General features: G+C 28.0%; 2 protein-coding genes across 4 annotated transcripts in view; one reads left to right on the top strand and one right to left on the bottom strand.

Annotated features, from left to right (window-relative positions):
- Nucleotides 1-823: 823 nt before the first annotated feature.
- LOC134834057 (guanylate cyclase soluble subunit beta-1) overlaps nucleotides 824-20,091 on the bottom strand; it is a 74,618-nt gene continuing 55,350 nt past the window's right edge. For 2 of the 3 annotated variants that reach the window (XM_063848581.1, XM_063848582.1), the window contains one exon: nucleotides 824-1,083. In XM_063848581.1, coding sequence (XP_063704651.1) covers nucleotides 915-1,083 — 169 coding nt within the window. In that variant the 3' untranslated portion in view covers nucleotides 824-914. Of the gene's footprint in view, nucleotides 1,084-17,120; nucleotides 17,223-20,091 lie in introns of those variants that run through there. The other variant, XM_063848583.1, reaches the window with a different exon arrangement.
- On the top strand, nucleotides 4,694-20,050 carry LOC134834058 (uncharacterized). The gene is made up of 8 exons (XM_063848585.1): nucleotides 4,694-5,005; nucleotides 6,109-6,208; nucleotides 6,275-6,384; nucleotides 6,489-6,592; nucleotides 9,079-9,174; nucleotides 15,563-15,722; nucleotides 17,376-17,494; nucleotides 19,926-20,050. Exons 1-8 carry the CDS (start codon nucleotides 4,787-4,789, stop codon nucleotides 20,029-20,031), a joined length of 1,014 nt encoding a protein of 337 aa, XP_063704655.1. The 5' UTR covers nucleotides 4,694-4,786; the 3' UTR covers nucleotides 20,032-20,050.

Genomic DNA, 20,091 nt, shown 5'->3' with positions numbered 1-20,091 from the left:
TATGTGATAAAGCTATTAAACCATTGATTGTTTAAATATATTTATTTATTTTTCGTTTGCTTATTCTTTATTACCCTTAATAAATTTTTGATGGCTTGAAAGCTTTTTTTTTCTTTTTAGATTGCATTTATATTTCTAATTGAGGCAGGTGCTATTGGTAAAAATGTTTCAATTTTTTTTTTGAATTTGTAAAAATATTTTTAAATAAAATTAAAAATTATTTACTTAATTTAATTAATTAATAATCAAAAAAATAAATTATTTTTAAATTACAATTAATTAATAAAATAATTTAAATTAATTTAAAAAAATAAATTTTTTATTTTAATTTAAAAAATTAATTTAAAAAATAAATATTTTCAAATTAATTTAATTAAATTTAAATAATTTTTAATTTAATTAATTATTATTTTTATAAATTATTTATTAATTCTTATATTTAATTAATTTTTTTAATAAATTTGATTTTAAATTAAAATTTTAACATAATTTAATTTTTTAAGAATAAAAAATTTGAATTGTTATTTAAAAAATTGAACGTTATAAATTTTGAAAATCGCTTTTTTGCTAATTCAAACTCTTTTTTAAAATATTTTTTTATTTAAAAACTTATATAATTAATAAATATAATATAAAAAGTTATTTTTAAGCAATTTTGAGCCTTGTTGCTTAAAAAATTAACATTTCAGTACAAAGCTTATCAAATTTCCTGTCAAAAAAATTTTAAAAACTTTAAAAGTGTAACATTTTTACCAATTGCTCCAACCTTTTTTATCATTAAATATTAGGCTTTAAGAGAAAATCCTAGAAAATTTGGGTTTCAATTATTTTCAACCCGAAATTGGTCTTCAGGCTGTTGTTTAAATTCATTTTGTGTTTATTTTTGTGATTTGTGGAGTTTTCTAAATTTTTTTCTAATTTTCTGGTTTTACGACTTCTCCCAGCAAATGGTCCTCAACCTCAGCTTGAGACGCTCGCGACAAAAACCATACATCCATTGGCGTTGCTTTGCCTTTCATCACTACCGGTCCTCGATAGTCGAAATGAAACGATGGATCGTAGTTCTTCTCCTCCTTCAATAACCTGAAACGAACACAAAAAACCGTCGTTAATTGAATTTTATTGCCGCTTTTGTGTCTATTGTTTCCAATTTCAATCGTATATTACACAAAAGGAATTCAAATAACAATTTAACCAACTTTCCGGGTAAATTTGAGCGACGGTAGAGTGGCGGAAGTGAAGACAAGACAATATGTGATATGCGGCAATGAACGTGTTTGACATAAAAAACTACGTGTGTGAGAAGGTTTTTCCTTTGTATTTGCGTCAACAACTTTCATTACATAGAAAATTTGTTTACTTTTTTTAAATGTTAGTTCCTTCTCTGTAATCATGTTCAAGGAGAACAAACACGCAACAAACAGTGTAGCTGCGAGAGAAAAGAAACTTTATTTGAGAGTGTGTAGAAAAACAAACATCCGTACTTCACATCTTCATTTTTTTTCTGCACTTTATCATGTGGATTGAAAAGAGGTGACTTTTAAATGACCTTGAAAATTTTATGAGGTTTCAATATTTTTTTTAAGACCCCGGAGGAAAATTTAGGACCCCAAGAGATTTATTTTGGACCCCAAGGGATTCATTAAGGACCTTAAAAATTAAATTAGGGTCTTAAGATAAGAGTTTAAGACCTAAAGAGTTAAGTTTAAGACCTCAAGAATTAAATTTAAGACCTCATGAGTTAAATTTAAGACCTCAAGAGTTAAATTTGAGACCTCAAGAGTTAAATTTAAGACCTCAAGAGTTAAATTTAAGATCTCATGAGTTAAATTAAGGACCTTAAGAATTTCAATTCGGAGCTCAAGAGATTAATTTAGGACCTTAAGAGATTCATTAAGGACCTCAAAAAATTTAATTAGGGTCTCAAGAGAAAAATTTAAGACCTCAAGAGTTAAATTTAAGACCTCAAGAGTTAAATTTAAGACCTCAAGAGTTAAATTTTATCTCGTTAGGGCTTTAATGACTAATTTTTCTCATTTTCTCTTCACAGGACTCGATGTACAGCAAATATTTAGTTTAAGTTGCCTTCAGTTAAAAATCTTAAACACAGCAACGAAGAAGGAACGTAGAAAGAGAGAGGTAAATGTTGTTTACTTAACATGCTTGCCATATCCCTAACGTTGTACAGTGAAGTCGTCTTCCTTATCTCGCAAAATGTTTAACACTCAAGTTGTAAATTTCTATTTTTATTTGTATAGTTGCAAAGGTATTTTCAAGGGAAAATTACGTTACTTTTTGTGTAATTGCCCACAGATGTTGAGTCGTTAACGAGAATCTTGCTTGTTCACTTTTGAGTGTTACGTAATGAAAATTCACCCGAAAAAAAAATATTGATTTAAAAAAAAAACAATTTTATGAATGAATAATTTATTTGTGTGACAAACTGTGACTCACATGTCGCAAAAGTTATTCGCAAATTATTCATAAAATATTTATTAAAGTTTTGGGATTGTGTTTTTCTCTCATTCTGCTGTTTGTTTTTGCATGAGAACAAAAGTTACAACATATTTTATAATTATAACTCGTATAATAGTAATAACTTAAAATATTAATAACGTTTACCGCCGTCTGGAGTAACATAGGAATTTACAATGTTTGTTTATTAAAATTGTAAACTTTCATAATTATATGTTGATGTTGTGTTGGGTTAGGTTGGCTTCGCGAAAGCACGGTTTTTTATTTGTTTGTGGGTATGTGATAGGGAAACAATAGAAAAAGAGTTAACAAAGTTTAGTAAAGGGATTTCGGATAAAGTTTAGGGTTCGAACAAGTAGTTTTTGAACAACTGTCAAAATTTGACAGCTTATGAAATTTGACATTTTCTAATTCTTTAATTTTTTTCAGGAAGGAAGTTTTTTAAGAGTTAGTAACATAATTTGAGGTAAGTGTTCTTTGGGATTTTTTAAAAAGCATTTCATACTTTTTTGTTTTAGCTTTGAGATTTCTCACTTTGGCAGTCCCATGCATCCATCCAAGGATTTAATGGTTTGAATTATAGCGGTTCGAAGTATTTTTATCATTCCATGGCATAAAAGATGAAGTCCTAAAACTAAGTTCTTGATTTATTTTAAAGCCCTCATTTATAAAAATCTGTGGATTTTCAGTCAGTAACAACAATTGAAAACATATCGACTTATGAGGTCGAAGAGCTTCGAAGTCTAAGATCGAGCAAATTTCAACAGTAAAAGTCAACATGCCCATGAGACTATGTTCGCTCAAGCAGTAAGGGACAAGTTGAAGTCGTGTAATTTTTATGAGACAGTCTCCACAAGGAATTTTTTTTCTCTTAAATCCAAATCGAAAAGTCCTTTCAAAAGAAGGAACAACAATGGACAATGTTGATAATGATAGTGTAAGATTTTTTGTAGTAGAATGGACCTGATTTGAACATTTATTTATTCATCGTATGATTTCCGAGTTAATGATACTATTTGCCTGAACGGATTTAAAAGTTCATCTGATTAATCAGGTCATCAAAGATTACCTCCTCGATAACTCGGAATAAAAGGTAAAAATAGAAAGGTAGTCATTATTCATCGAAACAAGCCACTCGAAGAAAAAACTCTAAGCAGCAATTCCCCGAAGTCATCTAACTCCTTACCAACTTTTTCATCTCCGTGTAACAGATTCTTATTTAATCATAATTTATCATCTGTCAAACCCCCGAAATCTCAAGTTAATCCACTTGTTCACTCCCGCAACAGCAAACGAATGAACAATAGTCAACAACCTTTATGAAATTTTTAATGTCATCAACCTTCACGTACCATGACAACCTTTTCACTTTGCCTATTATGATTTCAAATCCATTCGTACACCTGACGTCGTGATGTTGTGTTTATGGTTGCCGCAAAACTTTTCCTCTCTGCTTTCTCTCGGTTACATCATCGCAGACACCAATTTACATTTGCACATCAAATTAACTTGTTACTAAGGTAGAAAATCTTCTTCTCGCAAAAACTTTATAATTTTACGATAAATTATACAGATTATCGCGCACTGTTGATACTTTCATTCCTTTTGTTGTGATTCCTAAATTTAAAGCTAAATTTGTTGTTGTTGATAATGGAATGCTTTGAACATTGCACCGCGATATGATAGGAACACACGACTTGTCGACTTAAATGCCGCATATTTTTTTCTCGTGCAAAAACCATAAATCACTCGTAATGCTAATAAATTTCAAAATATACCGCACTTGCGTCTCAAATTCCTCCAGTAAAACTCTAAAAAAATAATCCTTTATGAAATATTACTCTCCCCGTTATCGTTTGTTCTGTTCGCAAGCGATGAGAGGTTGAACGCATGTTCTTTCAAATTTATTTATTTTTTTTTTCGGGAATACATTTGGCGACACACTTTTCACAGGAATATCCCGAAAAATTGCCCTTAATTGAAATTGATGGAGTAGATTTGCCATTTGAATGGAGAAAAATGTGTGTGGCAAAACGGAGTTTGTCAATAAAAATAAACAAAACGGAGACTCACGTAGGGAAAAAACGACAACGACGACTCTTATTGATTTATGAAGCTGTAAAAGTTTATGTCGCTACAAAAAGTGACACAGAAGGTATTTCGACAAAAAAAGTAAAATAAATAAACTATTAACGTAGTTAGTCATGTTTCGATTTTACGTGCGACACTTTTGAATATTTATTGCTCTCTTTCTCCATCTTATCACTGAAAAGCAAAAAAAAAACTATCAAAATAATAAAACGAAGACAAAATGGATTACATTTTCGACATTTTCTACGAAGAAATTTTCGAGTCAATGGACCGTAATGGCTTACAGACACGCCAGAGTCGTCGTGACGTTATTGATCGTCTCAATTCAATCATATCGGGCGGCATTGGGGGGCAAAATTTGACGGCAACGCAAAGTAGCAGGCAGGCCATCTTGTCGGCAATCGAATATCATCAGCGACACAAGGAGCAAAATGGAAATGTAAGAATTCCCAAATCTAATTTTTTATCTCAATGACTTTCGAATTTGGTTTCGCGTGTTTTTTTTTGTTGTTTGAATGTCGTCGACGATTTTGAAGGGGCTCGTTTGTTTGTCGAGGCACTTAAAATGTTTTCGCTTGTTTTTTGCTGTTAGCAGCAGTAAAAGACAAATAACGAGCGAAACTCTAAAACAAAGTAATTAATTTTTTCTTGAATAGCTTTTATTTCGTTTAATTGTAAAAAATTCATTTTTCGCAACTGAAAACATTTTTCGAGAAATTCTTTCAATAATTTTGAAAAAAATTAGGTTTCAAATCAACTAAAAAACTTTTCTGACTCCAATCGTGCTTAGACTTTTTTTTAGGATTCTTTGAAACTCTTCGGAGCTTCTGAGAGAACTAAAAGAACTTTGAGGTCATATAAAGGTCATTTGATTCACAAGACAGATTAAACTCTACCCAAAAGGAGGTTTTTCAGACCCTGAGGATTTCAAAATAAGATCATACAAAATTTCATTGAAAATATTTTAAAATATTTCGAATGAAAATTTGAATGATCTTATTTTGAAACCCTCAGGGTCTAAATAAGGGCAATATCATTGGGTAGTATTTAACCTGTCTTTTGAATCAAATGACCTCAAAGTCTCTCAGAAGTCCTGAAGAGTTTCAAACAATCCTAAAAAAAATCTAAGCACGATCGGAGTCAGAAAAATTTTTCATGATTTGGAGTCTCGAGGCTAAACTTTGAGTTTTATTTCCTTTCATAAAATCTTTGACCTTCAAATAACCTTGAAGTTGTACTTTCGATAATTCTTGACCTTACCTCAACTTTCGAATCGTAAATTTTTCACATTTCACAAAAATGCCTCTGATTGTATTGAAACATGATAAATGCAAAAAAAAAACTTGTAAAACTTGCCAACTCACTTTTGTTTCGCATTCAATTCAATTCGAGAAACAAGAAAACGTAGAAAACGAGAAAACTTTTCGCGAGTTTCATTACAAAGAAACACAAGAAACGATCTCTTAATAGAGTGATTATGTCGAGAATTTTCTCACTAATTTTCCCGTTTTTTGTTCTATTTAAAACGAAAATTCTATGCAGGTCTGTTTGATGGGAAAATTCCACAATATTCTGTATGTAGCGGTTCGTGTCGCATGGGATTGGGGCGTCGAGGATTCCCATGTCGTAGCTGAGCTACTGAGTAAGTAAAATTCTGTCTTATCATCGCGTTTCTGCGATAATTACACTTGTCATTCACGAACATCAGGAGAAATTTATTCGTGCGAAAAGACATTCGAACGACTGTTTTTGGGCGCAATTTTTGGTACAAATGCTCCGTATTTCATTGCTGGATGGCGCAGTGATTTCAAGGACCAGGTAAATATTTGCTTTAGTTTTCCGCATGAATTGATATGGACGAGCGATAATTAAAATTTAAATAATTAATTTTTGATTTTTTTAAATTGAATCGATTTGAAAAGGACGAGAATACTCGAGCGATAGTTTTCTTTTTGCAACATGCAGCAAATGCAGGATTGGAATTTCCCATTTTCGTCCGAAAAAGCAATTGTCTGAAGATGATAAGGTAGGAAATGTTTGATTTGCATGCAAAAAAGGAAAATCCCCAATAGAAAAAGGAAGAAAAATTGATTCTTTTGTGCGAGAGAAAAGACAACGATAAAGCTGAAGATTATAAACTTAATCTTTCTTTCTCTGTACTTTGCTTGTCTTTTGTTCCTCTTTTACCGCTTTTTTCTTTGTTCAACGAGAAATAATCTCTCGAAGAAGTTGAAAGCTGCAGTTTTGCTGCCACATAATTTAATAAGTGTGCGACTGAAGTTCATAATATTAAATCAAATTTCAAAGGATAAGACGAAAAAAAAAATAACTGACAGTAAAAATAATTAAAGCCATGATAATTCCCACAAAAAATGCCTTTGACAGCTCGCACAATTGACACAAGAATCATGGCTACAATTAAGACGCTCGTTATGAAAGCAAAAAAAAAGAAAAAAACTTAATTATTGCACAAAAAATTATTAAAAAAAAAATTAATAGAGAAAGATGAAGAAAGTGCATCAACAAGAGAGGTTAATTGTCTGAACAAAAGCGTCTTGAAAAAAAATGAAGAAAAAAGTTTTTCTTTCATTGCTGCCATTGTTGTTGGCTCTGTAATTTATCGTATGCCAGACCTATTAAAATAGTTTATCTCATCATCATCAGACGAGAAGAGAATAGTTTTGAAAATTCATAAACTATTTTTGCAATTGATAACTGGTACAAGTTAAAACCGTTCAAGTGGGTAATGAGGAAAGTTTTGTTGACTTTTATGTCGTTTTCTTGGAAAAAAAGGGATGAGATGCTAAAAGGCAAATTTTTTGAGCTTTGATCGTCAAACACGAGATTTTTTTTGAGTTGGATAAGCAAAGCATCAAAATGAGTTCATCATTTCATCGAAAAAAAAAAATATGGAATGAGATTTTTTGATGGTTTTGTGCTATTTAGGTCTAAAACAATTGAAAATACCTGAATTCAAAATTTTGGAACGAGCTTTTGAGATTTTAAACATTTTTTAGTGCATTTGGTGGTTTTCAAGTACCTCTTTGACATACCTAACCAAACCAACAGTGCCTAAAATTTCAAAGCTCATTCAAAAATTTTGAATTTAGGTTTTTTCGATTGCTTTAAGTCTAAATAACACAAAACTATCAAAAAATCTCCTGCCATATTTTTTTTTTGAATATTTGGAGATGAAAACAAGAAGGACTAAAGAACTTAAATTTTGTTAATTTTTTTAGGTTATATAAAACTAAAAAGCGCACAAAATTTCAATTTTTAGCCCTTCTTGATCTCGGTATATTTCAAATAAATTAAATTTGAAGATCAAATTAGATTTGATGTTAAAAAAAAATTGTTCTATATTCAGGGCCTGAAAGACTTTAGACTTAAAAAAAACTTAAGTTTAAGTTAAATCGACTTAATTCGCATAAATTTTCAAAATTTGACAAAATATATTTTTTTTTTACAAAAATATGATCAAAAACTTAATTTTTTATGAAACTTAATGTTAAGTCAAAAATTTGAAGATTTTATTAAAATTTACTTAACTTTAAGTTTTTAAGTATTTTTAAGTTGAATTGCCAAATTTTTTTTTAATTTTTTCTTCACAATTTTTTTTCTCTAAAATTATTTTTAGCAAAAATTTAAAATAAAAACATTAGAATTTTGAAGTTATACTCAAATACTTAAAAATCGATTCTACTCATCAAATTTAGTAAAAATAACTTTTTTTTCAAGTATCTGAGTATTCATAACTGAAAGTTTTAAAATCAGATTTCGCTAAAATATTTTAAATCAAAGGTTAAAAATTCAATTCCAAGAATTTTATCCAGAAATATTATCCAAAGTTTTTGCTTCGTTTCTGTTTATAATTAACAGCAAAAAAAAATTGAACATTGATATAAGCACTTTAAAAGGAACTCACAACAGGCCGATACAAACTTTTTAAATCAATTTAAGAAACTTTTTTTTTTGCTTTAATTTTTACAATAAATGGGAGGAATTTTAATTTTTAAGCATACTTTTGAACTTGTTTTATGTGGATGTTGCTTGTTTTATCAAGCGACTGTCACCCAACCGACAGCAGAAAAAAATGTTAAACATCACTTAATCCCTCTTGAATTTCAATTTGGTGACATTTTAAAGGAAACTTTTTGATTAAAATGTCATCTGTTTGGTTTCTTTTTTATTTCAAACTTTTTTTTAATTTATTTTTTTCAAATGAAAAATGAAATCCCGAAAATGTTGTAAAAAAGCGCTAAGATTAATTTTCATACGAAATCCAATTTCACAAATCGATGTGCATTTTAATTTATTGATATAATTTTTGTGCAAAATGCATTTATTCGAGCGCAAATTGAACAATCATCTGGCTCGGTCATGTGTTAAATTTTTATTTATTTTTGCAAAATCTCGAACAAAAAAAAAATAAAAATAACTTTTTATCGTCAAAATTTTTTTACATCATCACCCGACAATTTATCACATTTTCTTCTCTCATTTTATTCGCAGATTCATCGATGTTCCGATCGAGTCGTGTGGCAAGGCGTCTCCATTGCGAGTGACGTTACAGGCAAGTGCGCCCGACATTCTCATGATTCTATTGAGGTAGGTTGGAAACTTAAATTTTCTTTCTTTTCTTTTCTGTTTTTATGGCGAACGACGGATAAAACTGTCATAAAAAGAGTTTTATCGATGTTTTAAAATGATTGATTGCAATTTTTTTCTCTTTCTTTTTCTCGTGTCTTGTTTTTATCATCATCAACTTGCTTGGAGGCAAATAAAATCAAAAGCAAGAAAAAAAGAGGGTCGCTCTTTTAACGTGATTTAATGAAGAACAACAACAACAAAAAAAATCTGGAGTGCACTTGATTTACGACTCTATCGAGCGTACGAGTGAATGAAAGAACTATAAACACAAATTATCGTAATTACAATAAATTTTTTCCGTAATTTCATTGCAATTACGTGGCTTTTGGCAGATGCGCGCGTTCACCTGTTAACACTAATTAATTTAAAATAAAATAATGCGTTTAATAATTATTTGTTCAAACATAAATGGAATTAATGGCTTTGGGCAAACACACGCCAATTGACTGAAATTACAACACACAAATAAATTTACGGCAAACCCGCAGTCGGCATTAAACGATAAAATAAAACGATTTTAAATGGACTCAAAACAGAAAAGATTTGTTCTAATTGATTATGAAATGATATGAAGAACGTGCGAACGTGACTGAAATTGTAAAACGCATGCCGAGAGCAATCGATGAGAGGACATTTCGTACTGCTTGCAAAAATATAAAAAGATTTTGGAAAGATTTCGTTTACGGACTCTTAATGAGCCAGACGTAAAATTAACTGCACGTGTGAATTTTCTTCATTTCAGAGCAGATTTTTGCTCAACGGATATCCTGCCATTAGACAATATGGGAAAAATTTTTAATTAAGATTTGAGTTTAAAATTTTTAGTTGAATTTATAAGCGGATTATAAGATGGTCAAAAATATCTGTCTTCATTTTCTTTTAATTTTTTTCTTTATTTTAAAGATAATTTTTGTTTAAATTAATTTAAAATATTTTTTTTGTTAAAAATATTTCTATTGTTTTTTAGCAGTTTTGAGTTATAAAATGATTAAAAATGATAAATTAGAGCCCTCTGATAAATTTTTATCCATTTGGAGCAAGAATTGACAAAAATTGCTTTGACACAGTTTTTTTGTTCTTGATTTAGTTTTCAAAACAAAACTATGTCAAAGGAAAAAATTTTTTTCAGTTTCAATTTTTTAGCAGTTTTGAGTTGTAAAATGATTAAAAATGATAAATTAGAGCCCTCTGATAAATTTTTATCCATTTGGAGCAAGATTTGACAAAAATTGCTTTGACACAGTTTTTGACACAGTTTTTTTGTTCTTGATTTAGTTTTCAAAACAAAACTATGTCAAAGGAAAATTTTTTTTTCAGTTTCAATTTTTTAGCAGTTTTGAGTTGTAAAATGATTAAAAATGATAAATTAGAGCCCTCTGATAAATTTTTATCCATTTGGAGCAAAAATTGCTTTGACACAGTTTTTTTGTTCTTGATTTAGTTTTCAAAACAAAACTATGTCAAAGGAAATTTTTTTTTTCAGTTTCAATTTTTTAGCAGTTTTGAGTTGTAAAATGATTAAAAATGATAAATTAGAGCCCCCTGATAAATTTTTATCCATTTGGAGCAAGATTTGACAAAAATTGCTTTGACACAGTTTTTTTGTTCTTGATTTAGTTTTCAAAACAAAACTATGTCAAAGAAAATTTTTTTTTTCAGTTTCAATTTTTTGGCAGTTTTGAGTTGTAAAATGATTAAAAATGATAAATTAGAGCCCTCTGATAAATTTTTATCCATTTGGAGCAAGATTTGACAAAAATTGCTTTGACACAGTTTTTGACACAGTTTTTTTTTTGTTCTTGATTTAGTTTTTAAAACAAAACTATGTCAAAGGAAAAATTTTTGATTTAGAGCAGTTTCAAAAATTTTTTTTTTGACACAGCAGTTTTTGTTCTTGATTTAGTTTTCAAAATAAAACTATGTAAAATTTTTTTTCAGATTAAAAAAATGATTAAATTAGAGCCCTCTGATAAATTTTTATCCATTTGGAGCAAGATTTGTCAAAAATGGCTTTGACACAGTTTTTGACACAGTTTTTTTGTTCTTGATTTAGTTTTTAAAACAAAACTATGTCAAAGGAAAAATTTTTTTTCAGTTTCAATTTTTTGGCAGTTTTGAGTTACAAAATGATTAAAAATGATAAATTAGAGCCCTCTGATAAATTTTTATCCATTTGGAGCAAGATTTGACAAAAATTGCTTTGACACAGTTTTTGACATAGTTTTTTTGGTCTTGATTTAGTTTTTAAAACAAAACTATGTCAAAGGAAAAATTTTTTTTCAGTTTCAATTTTTTGGCAGTTTTGAGTTATAAAATGATTAAAAATGATAAATTAGAGCCCTCTGATAAATTTTTATCCATTTGGAGCAAGATTTGACAAAAATTGCTTTGACACAGTTTTTGACACAGTTTTTTTGTTCTTGATTTAGTTTTTATGTCAAAAAAAATTTTTTTTCAAAACTATGTCAAAGAAAAACAGTTTTTTTTCAGTTTCAATTTTTTGGCAGTTTTGAGTTATAAAATGATTAAAAATGATAAATTAGAGCCCTCTGATAAATTTTTATCCATTTGGAGCAAGATTTGTCAAAAATGGCTTTGACACAGTTTTTGACACAGTTTTTTTGTTCTTGATTTAGTTTTTAAAACAAAACTATGTCAAAGAAAATTTTTTTTTCAGTTTCTATTTTTTGGCATTTTGAGTTATAAAATATAAATAAAATAAAATATAAAAAAATTGGTAAACTTATATTTTTTAGAAAGAAATTTTTTATTTAAGTTATAAATTAAATCAAATTAAATTAAATTTTTATTTGTTTAAATTAATTTAAAATTGATTTTCTTCGTCAGATATTGTTGCAAGAAAATTCTTGAAACTAAAAACAATCAAAGTTAACAATTTTGTCATAACAGTTTTCTCTTTTAATAGTTTAAAAATTTCTTTGTAGTTTATTTTTGAATTAAAAAATTCAACTTATTGATTAAAATTGAAGTTTAACTTCTTTTGACATTTTAACTAAACTTCAATAAGTTTTTTTTAAATATATTTTATTGAATTAAAAACTGGAAGGTTTTGCAAATTTTAAGTTTTTAACAACAAAAATTTGTTTTTCCATGAAAAATTTGACATTTTTTTTGTAAACTTTTTGAGTTTTTTTTAAAGTTAAGTTAAATGCAAATTTAGTTATGAAATTATTAGGAAATAAATTGAAAGAAAAATATTAAAAAATTATTTAGAAGTTTCTTTCCAAAATAATTTCATTCAACTTTAAAAATAATTAATTCAATTCATATCTGCCCAAATTTTATTCAAACAAAACTCATATTTTTCTGCTGAAATATGAAACTTAAACCAACAACGAAATTCCTAGACAGACATTCCATCTCCGCATTCAAAACGATTACACATTGTTGTTATAAATAAAATGAAATATGAATCATATATAATTATACTTTGGAGATTATCCGAAATAATTATGAGCATATTTCATATTTATATGTTTTTGTTGCAAATTAAAAAATAAAATACAACAAGAGGAAACAAAAGAGGAAACAAGGGAGTTAAAGATTTCAATTACAGATAAATCATAAATTTTTGTTTGACTTGAACTGACTGAAAAACGATACAAAAAGTTATCACATTTTGTGTCAATAAAAGTCATTAAATAAGCACTCTTTTGTTTCTCTAAAAGCTTTAAGAGATTAGTTTGTGCAACGAACAAAAGTGTCTATGAAGAGCTTTACGGGATTAAAAATTTCTCAAATATCAATTGATTCCAAAGTTTTGTAGGCATTGTTGTACAATTTGAATGGCAAACACAAAATTCATGTCTCTTTTTCCCTCTCTCTTTTGTTTTTGCTCAGAAAAGTGTGAAAATTTAATTAAGAAACAAAAGTTACAATAAAAACCAATATCTTCTACTACACTGGCTGGTATTTATGGGGAAAAGAGACACAAGAAAGTTTGCACAGTGTTGATTTTATTTGTTAACATAAATATCTTCCAGCCGATGATTATTTGCATAAAATGAAATAAAAGGACGTCCAATGTGTTGACGATATCGATATCGGGGAAACAAAAGTGAATAATATGAGCACAAAAATAAATCTATTAAGCGTAATCCGCACGTTAATCTGATAAGTTTTTGTGTTTGTGTTCCTGCTGAGGCTGTGATAAATAGTAGCTTGTTTGTTTTCGGGCACGTTCCCATAATTCTTTAGGGAAAATTTATTTTGTGGAGGCGTCTGGTCCCTTTTTTTTATCTCGAATTTATTTTTATTCTTTTTTTCCTTGGTTCAACAAATCCTCATGTATGGAAAAGTTTTGAATTCCATCTAAAATTTCATACAATCAACCCGCAGAAATAGTTTTCTGAATAGATTGGATTGAAACACACAAAAGATATTGATCTGATTGTAAAATATAGTTTGCAATATAAGAAATTCATCAGTAAGATAGAGTAACAATTTGACTAGAAATTGACTTGAAATTGGATAAGGGCATCCTTTTGACCCAGATATTTTTTTGATTAAAGTCGTAGGTTGGGATTTTCTTATAAAAAAGAAAGGAATTCATTTTTAATGGCATCATATCAAGTTTATAAGCAATTTTCCGTACAGAATGCCTCCTTGTTTGATGAAACAATTGAGATATAACGAGGATAATTATAAAGCTGCTTGTCATCTGGCATGAAGATAATTATTACGCTGTTTTGAGTAAACAAAAGTATAAATGGAAAGAATCAACAAATCCCTTTATTGTATCGACAGTTGTTTGCGTGTTTATTCTTCGAGATGGCACACGCAGTAAGACAAAAACATTTCAAGGTTTCATTGTGCGGGCTTTCAAGGTTTTATTTTAAGGAAGATGTAATTATGGAAAAATTTTACAAGCTTTATTTGATTTTTTTTAAGGAAAAATTACAAAAATTAAATGAATTTTTTAAAAGATTTTTCTTTACATTTTAATTTAAAAAAATATTGAAAAATCTTTAAAATTTCATTAAAATTATATTTTGTTGAATAAAAAATTATGTTTTTTTTTTTATTTTTATTAAGATTAATTTTTTTTTAAATATTTTAAATATTTTTATTTTAAATTTTATATATTTTTTTTATTAAAATATTTAAAAAAAATAATATTCATTTTTTAATTAAAATTAATTTTTTTTCTTCTTCTTCTTCTTCCTTGCTTTATTTTCTAAATACGAACTATATGAATTGAAAATTCTCATTTTTTTGACAAAAAAAATTAACAGTGAGGTTAGCAAATTTAAACATTAAATTTCAAAAAATTAATTTCATTAAATTTTTTCTTAATAATTTTTTTATGAATATTATTATAAAATTCAATTTATTTAATTATTTTTTTAACAAAATTAAAAGTTTTTAGCTATTTTTTGTTATTAATCTATTTTTTTTGTTTAATTTAAATCATTAAAATTTTATTTAAAAAATTAATTAATGAAATTAATTAATGAATTAATTAATTAATGAAAATTCAATAAAATTTAATTTAATTTAATATCAAATGAAAACTGAAGAGACTTGAATTTACAAAAAGTATTAAATTTGACAAAAAATTTTCATTAATAATAAAACTTGAACCAATTTCCATAATTACTTTTTCCTATCAAAGTAGACATCTATATTTTTTCGATAAACGGAAGCAAAAAAAAAAGATAAATTTATTATAAATAAAGCGTAACTTTCCCTTAGAAGAAGAGTAAGTATCGTCTCGATGGTGCTTGAATGTTGCCTCAAAACGTAGGGAAAGATAAGCAAACAAATTGTGCGCACTTTGTTAAGAAAAAGGAAAAACATTGATTAAGAGGCTTCCTATTATTATTTTTTTTTCTTCTACTATTTATTAGGTATCATCTCTTGTTGTTATTATTTTATTAAATCAATCGTTAAATAAGAGTATCATGTTAAAGACCATTTTATGAGAAATTTAATACAGCAACATTTTATTATATTTTTTTTTCGTTTGATTCATTACGATATTGACCTATATTTAAAGCTGTCTTTTTTTTAGTAGCTAAATGTGTTAAACGGCTGTCTGTTAACGCAAAAAATAAAGGGGTAAAATGATTGATTTGGAACTAATTAAATTTTGTGTCAAGAAAAGGAATTTTCGCGTAGCTTTTAATTATTTATTATTAATCATCAACAATGAACAAAAAAAATATTAAAGGGGAAAATCGAGTTTAAATTTTTCTCTACGATGTTTGTCAAGCTTCACGATGATAATAATAATTAAAAGTGACGCACGATGACTTGTCTCAAAGACGCTCCTACTCCAATTAATAAATAATGATGAAAATTTAATTTTGGCATTTACTTGCAGATACGGTGCTTCTCCGAATCCCTTTGATGACGGTTTACCGCCCGTAATTGCGCTCTTCGATAAATTAATTGAGTATCAAGATCGACGGTATCCTTATCAATTGGATGCTTGTCTGAGGTTGCTATTGAAGACACTCTCCTTCGTAGAAATGCCTTTTAAGGTAAGTTTACAAGCAACGAACATAAACAAGTGTGTGCACTTTGATATCGATGACAAGATATGATTTTAATGTAATTATTGTTGCATGATTGCATGTCGATTTTAATTGAACGTTATTGTTATTAATTTGATTAGGGACGAACTAATTAATTTATTTGATGGCAAGCTATTTCCGTCATGTTTGTGGTCGCGTTTTATTTGTGCGATCCCAAATTCGATAAAAAATGATATTATTGAAACGCAGAACGCAATTTGTACGTCAATTAGATGTGTAATGAGATTAGCAGTGGCGGGTGTGGTTAAAAGGGGGTTGGCAAGGTCATTTGAAGGATAAATAGTAATAAAAAATTAAATCTTTAAACTTATTTATTAAATTCAGAATGAAATATTGAATTATTGGTCAATTTTTATAGGCTAAGGATTTTGCCGTGTTTAAGAGTAAGCCTGGCTTAGATTAGCTTTTTCAAAGTTCAAAGAAAAAATATTAATTAGTTTCTGTATGTTTTATGATTTTCTTAGAAAATTAACTCACTGCAAGGATGTAAAAACAATCTGTTCTTTTTGTCGATAAAAAAACATTAAAAAATCTTTTAGTTCTGATAAAATGATCTAAAGGTCGAGTTAAATGGAAGAAGGTTCGTTTCTCTTCAAGGTTGAACGATATATTGAATTTTTCAGTTCTCGAATCATTGTTCAAATATGAATGTATCAAGTGTTTAGCAAGTTGCATATTAATTTTTATAGAAGAAGAAAAAAAACTGGAAATAGTTAAGTGAACCGTCGAATCTCAAATAACGAAAATTTTCCATGTTTGTTTCATGTTGATTTGTTCCTCGTTGATTTTGTTTTATTTTTAATTTTTGTCTTTTCGCACGATTAGTCAAAGACTGACCCTTTTTCTCTTTCTTCTCCTTCTTCTTAGTTTTTCAGTATTTTATTCACGTGCAGATTTATCGATATTTGGTTGGAAATGTTTATCATGCATATTAAAGAACTCTGCGTAGTTAATGTGCTTTTTTGGTTTGAAAAATTCTATCAGGTGACTGTTTAGAGCCAAACAGAATAAAATAATTTTAAGTTTCTTAGTTCGTGGTTTTATTGAGACTGACTAAAAATCATATGAGCATTGTTTATATACTCTTTCTAAAGCTCTGAAAGTTCTAAGATTTAATTTGTTGGCTCGTTTTTTGCATCTTAATTAATTTTGCTCGTTTTAAGTCGATATATGTATCATTTTTAGTTCTAAAATAATAAGAAAGCAGTTTAGATTCAACTTTAATTATTCCGAGAAATTTTGTCTTACCAATTTGCTCCTATTTAAAGATAAGTTATACATTTTATTGTTCCTGATATTTTTGAAGTCTCAAATAAATGGTAAATCTACTTCTTTTAAACCCTTCTATTGTATCTGCCATTCCCCGCCACTGCTCGAAAAATTTTGTTCCAAGTCCAAGGTCATTTTTCTCGTAAACGTAATTCCTCTGCGATTCACTTCAAAAAACTTCAATAAAGATCATAATTGACGATAATGACGTACAAAAAAAATCAATTTTATTAATAAAAGACGATGAAAAAAGAACGGACGAAAGAAAAACGTTGCAATATCCTCGAGGCAAGCACTATCACTGATTAATCTACACCAATTATTATCTAGCCACTCATGTACGATGCACGTAAAGAAATGTTTCTTGACAAGTACGAGCAGTTACTTCAAGACAAATTGCTGGATGCTAATCTCATTTTTGGCGTGCCTTCATTGAAGCATTTGTGCAGGTGACTTACATAAATTTTTATTTATTATTTTCCTCCCGCGCCGCTATTTTTTTTATCCTTGAACTTTTATCGAGCTAGTCAAGTAGAAAATTTTCATTAAAAATTTAATTGAATCCCGTTCATCGGATTGTGTACAAAAAAAAAACATAAATACTTGTTGACGTAATTCACTTCTGTGTGGATGTGTGTTATGCCATAACAATTACAACGAACACGGATAATCTTTTTCGTCAATTCCTGATGTCTCTATTTAAAGCTCGCACGCGGAAGAGCATCAGTGACAACGTTAATCCCGGAACGCGGCGTGTGTCGTTTTCATCTTTCGCATTCGTCACGTTGTTGGGGGATGTGCGACGTGAAAACGACGAAAAAAAAAACAAGTTAAAACCACTTCAAAGAGCACTCATCCATTCCGAGATATTTTGTAAACATTGTGAATTAAATTGTGTTTGTTGTCTTTTTTTTGTTGTCACACCTCTTTGATGGAAAAATGGGATTAAATTTTTTAAAAGGATTTAAAAAGTTTTCGATAATTTTTTTTTCTTGAAGAATTTTAAAATTTTTTTGAGATTTTTATATATTTTTTTTTTTAAATTTTAAAGAATTCACCATTTTTTATTTTATTTTTTAAATTATTTATTTTAATTTTTTTCAAATTTTATTTTAATTTAAGCTTAATTTTATCTAGTATAATTAATTTTTTTTATTCAAAAAAAAAAAAAAAATAAAATAAATAAATAAAATAATTTAAGATTTTTTTAAAATCTTTTTTCAGTTCTTCTTGTTCAAAATATTTTTTTAAATTAAATAAATTAAATTATTTTTTTTTAATAAAATAAAAAAATTAAATTTTTTAATAAATATTTTTTTTAAAATTAATTAAATTATTTTTTTAATTATTTTTTTTTAAATTTTTTTAAAAATAAATTAATAAAACATATTTTTTAAATAAATTAATTAAAATAATTTTTCAAAGTATGGAAACATTTTTTTCCTCGAAATGCTGTAAAAAAACTCACATGCTATTCCAGCCGGTAATTTACCAATGAAAAATCACACACGTTGTAGTTTCGTGTATTAATGAGTTTCATAAACAACTGCATTAAGCGGATGACTAAACTTTTCTTGTTATTCGTGTTAATAATGGCATAAAATATAACGGTAACACCGAGACAGAAAGCGAGCAACTGAGACAAACAGCTCGCAGATTAGCTTAAACGAAAAGTGATGTTCTCCGGGTGAAAGTTGCATAAAATAAGTGATATGAAACTTTCGTAATTGAATTTGATGAGAGTTGTTATTTTCGTTGTCACGTGGGTTGGACAGCAGTTTTGTGTAGGCATTCGGGAAATGCCGAGGATAATTTCATAAGGAAATAAATAAATTAAAGAGAATTTGCGGATAATCTCGTTTAAAAAGTATATGAGAGGAGTTTCGTTTGTTGGTTGAGCGAACAATTAAATGCTGGACATAAACGAGGGGAAATGTTCGCATAAAGATCCCTTTTCGTGTAAACGTCACATTGTTCAATCTGAAATTCTTTCCTTTTTTGAAAGTTTGTTTATGTGTTTTGGAAGAAAAATTCGTACTGAATGAAAAGTTTCTGTCTTGTATGAAAACTTTGGTAGATTAACAAAAATATTGTACTTCAGTCTTTTAAATTAGTTTTGGGATGAAATTTTAAAATGTCTTTTGGGTTAAATTTTTTAAATGTGCATTGGGGCGAAAGTTTAGAATATGTCTTGGGGTGAAATTGTGTTTCAATGAACATTTTAAAATTTCACCCCAATGTATAATCTAAAATTTTGCCCTAATATGCATTTTAAAATCTTGCCCCAATGCACATTTTAGAATTTACTCCCAATGCAAATTTTAAAAATTTAACCCCAATGCACATTCAAAGGAGTTACGAAAGGTCATATAGTTTTAAAGAGCTTCTGCAAAACTTTTGTATGTGTATTAGGGTTAAATTTTAGAATTTGCATTGGGGTGAAGTTAAGTTTCAATAAAAATTTTATAATTTCACCCCAATGTTTATTCTAAAACTTTTCCCTAATGTATATTTATGTAAATTTGAAAATTTTGAAAATTCATTCATAAAGCACATTTTAGAAATTTAAATAAATTTTTAAAATTTGCATCGAGTTTAAATTTAAATTTTGCATCGGGACAAAATTTTAGAATACTAAATTATGAAATTATTAGAAAAGCGCTTATGTCAATATTGCTTTTAAGAGTTTTGCTTTGTTTTTATCTCTCATTTCTATCCCTTCTTTCACTAAAATGTATTGCATGCCATGCCACTTTTGCTAAAGTTAAAAGTCGCTAGTGCTAAAAAGTTTCCTTTTTTCAATTTTTCTTTTTTTTTATTTTCAATTACATTCATCCTTTTTCTCTCCTCGTTTTTTTGTTCTTTTCATTTCATCCGCAGATGCACGATTCGAGAGAGATTAAACGAAAATTGTCAATTGCCAAAGGGAATCAAAGAATTGAAAATACCCGGGAAGTTGAGACGATACATCGATTTAATGGAGTAAAATTGAACAAAAAAAATAAATTTATATCTTGATAAAATTCTTTTGTTTCATTTTTTTGTA

Source organism: Culicoides brevitarsis, chromosome 3 (assembly GCF_036172545.1).
Source record: "Culicoides brevitarsis isolate CSIRO-B50_1 chromosome 3, AGI_CSIRO_Cbre_v1, whole genome shotgun sequence".
NCBI lineage: Eukaryota > Metazoa > Arthropoda > Insecta > Diptera > Ceratopogonidae > Culicoides > Culicoides brevitarsis.
This window is presented reverse-complemented; position numbering and strand designations above follow the sequence as displayed.

Coding starts and splice junctions, on each gene's coding strand:
- LOC134834058 (XM_063848585.1), top strand. CDS start 4,787: ATGGATTACATTTTCGACATTTTCTACGAAGAAATTTTCGAGTCAATG. Junction 6,209..6,274: donor TGTCGTAGCTGAGCTACTGA/GTAAGTAAAATT, acceptor CACGAACATCAG/GAGAAATTTATTCGTGCGAA. Junction 9,175..15,562: donor ATTCTCATGATTCTATTGAG/GTAGGTTGGAAA, acceptor ATTTACTTGCAG/ATACGGTGCTTCTCCGAATC.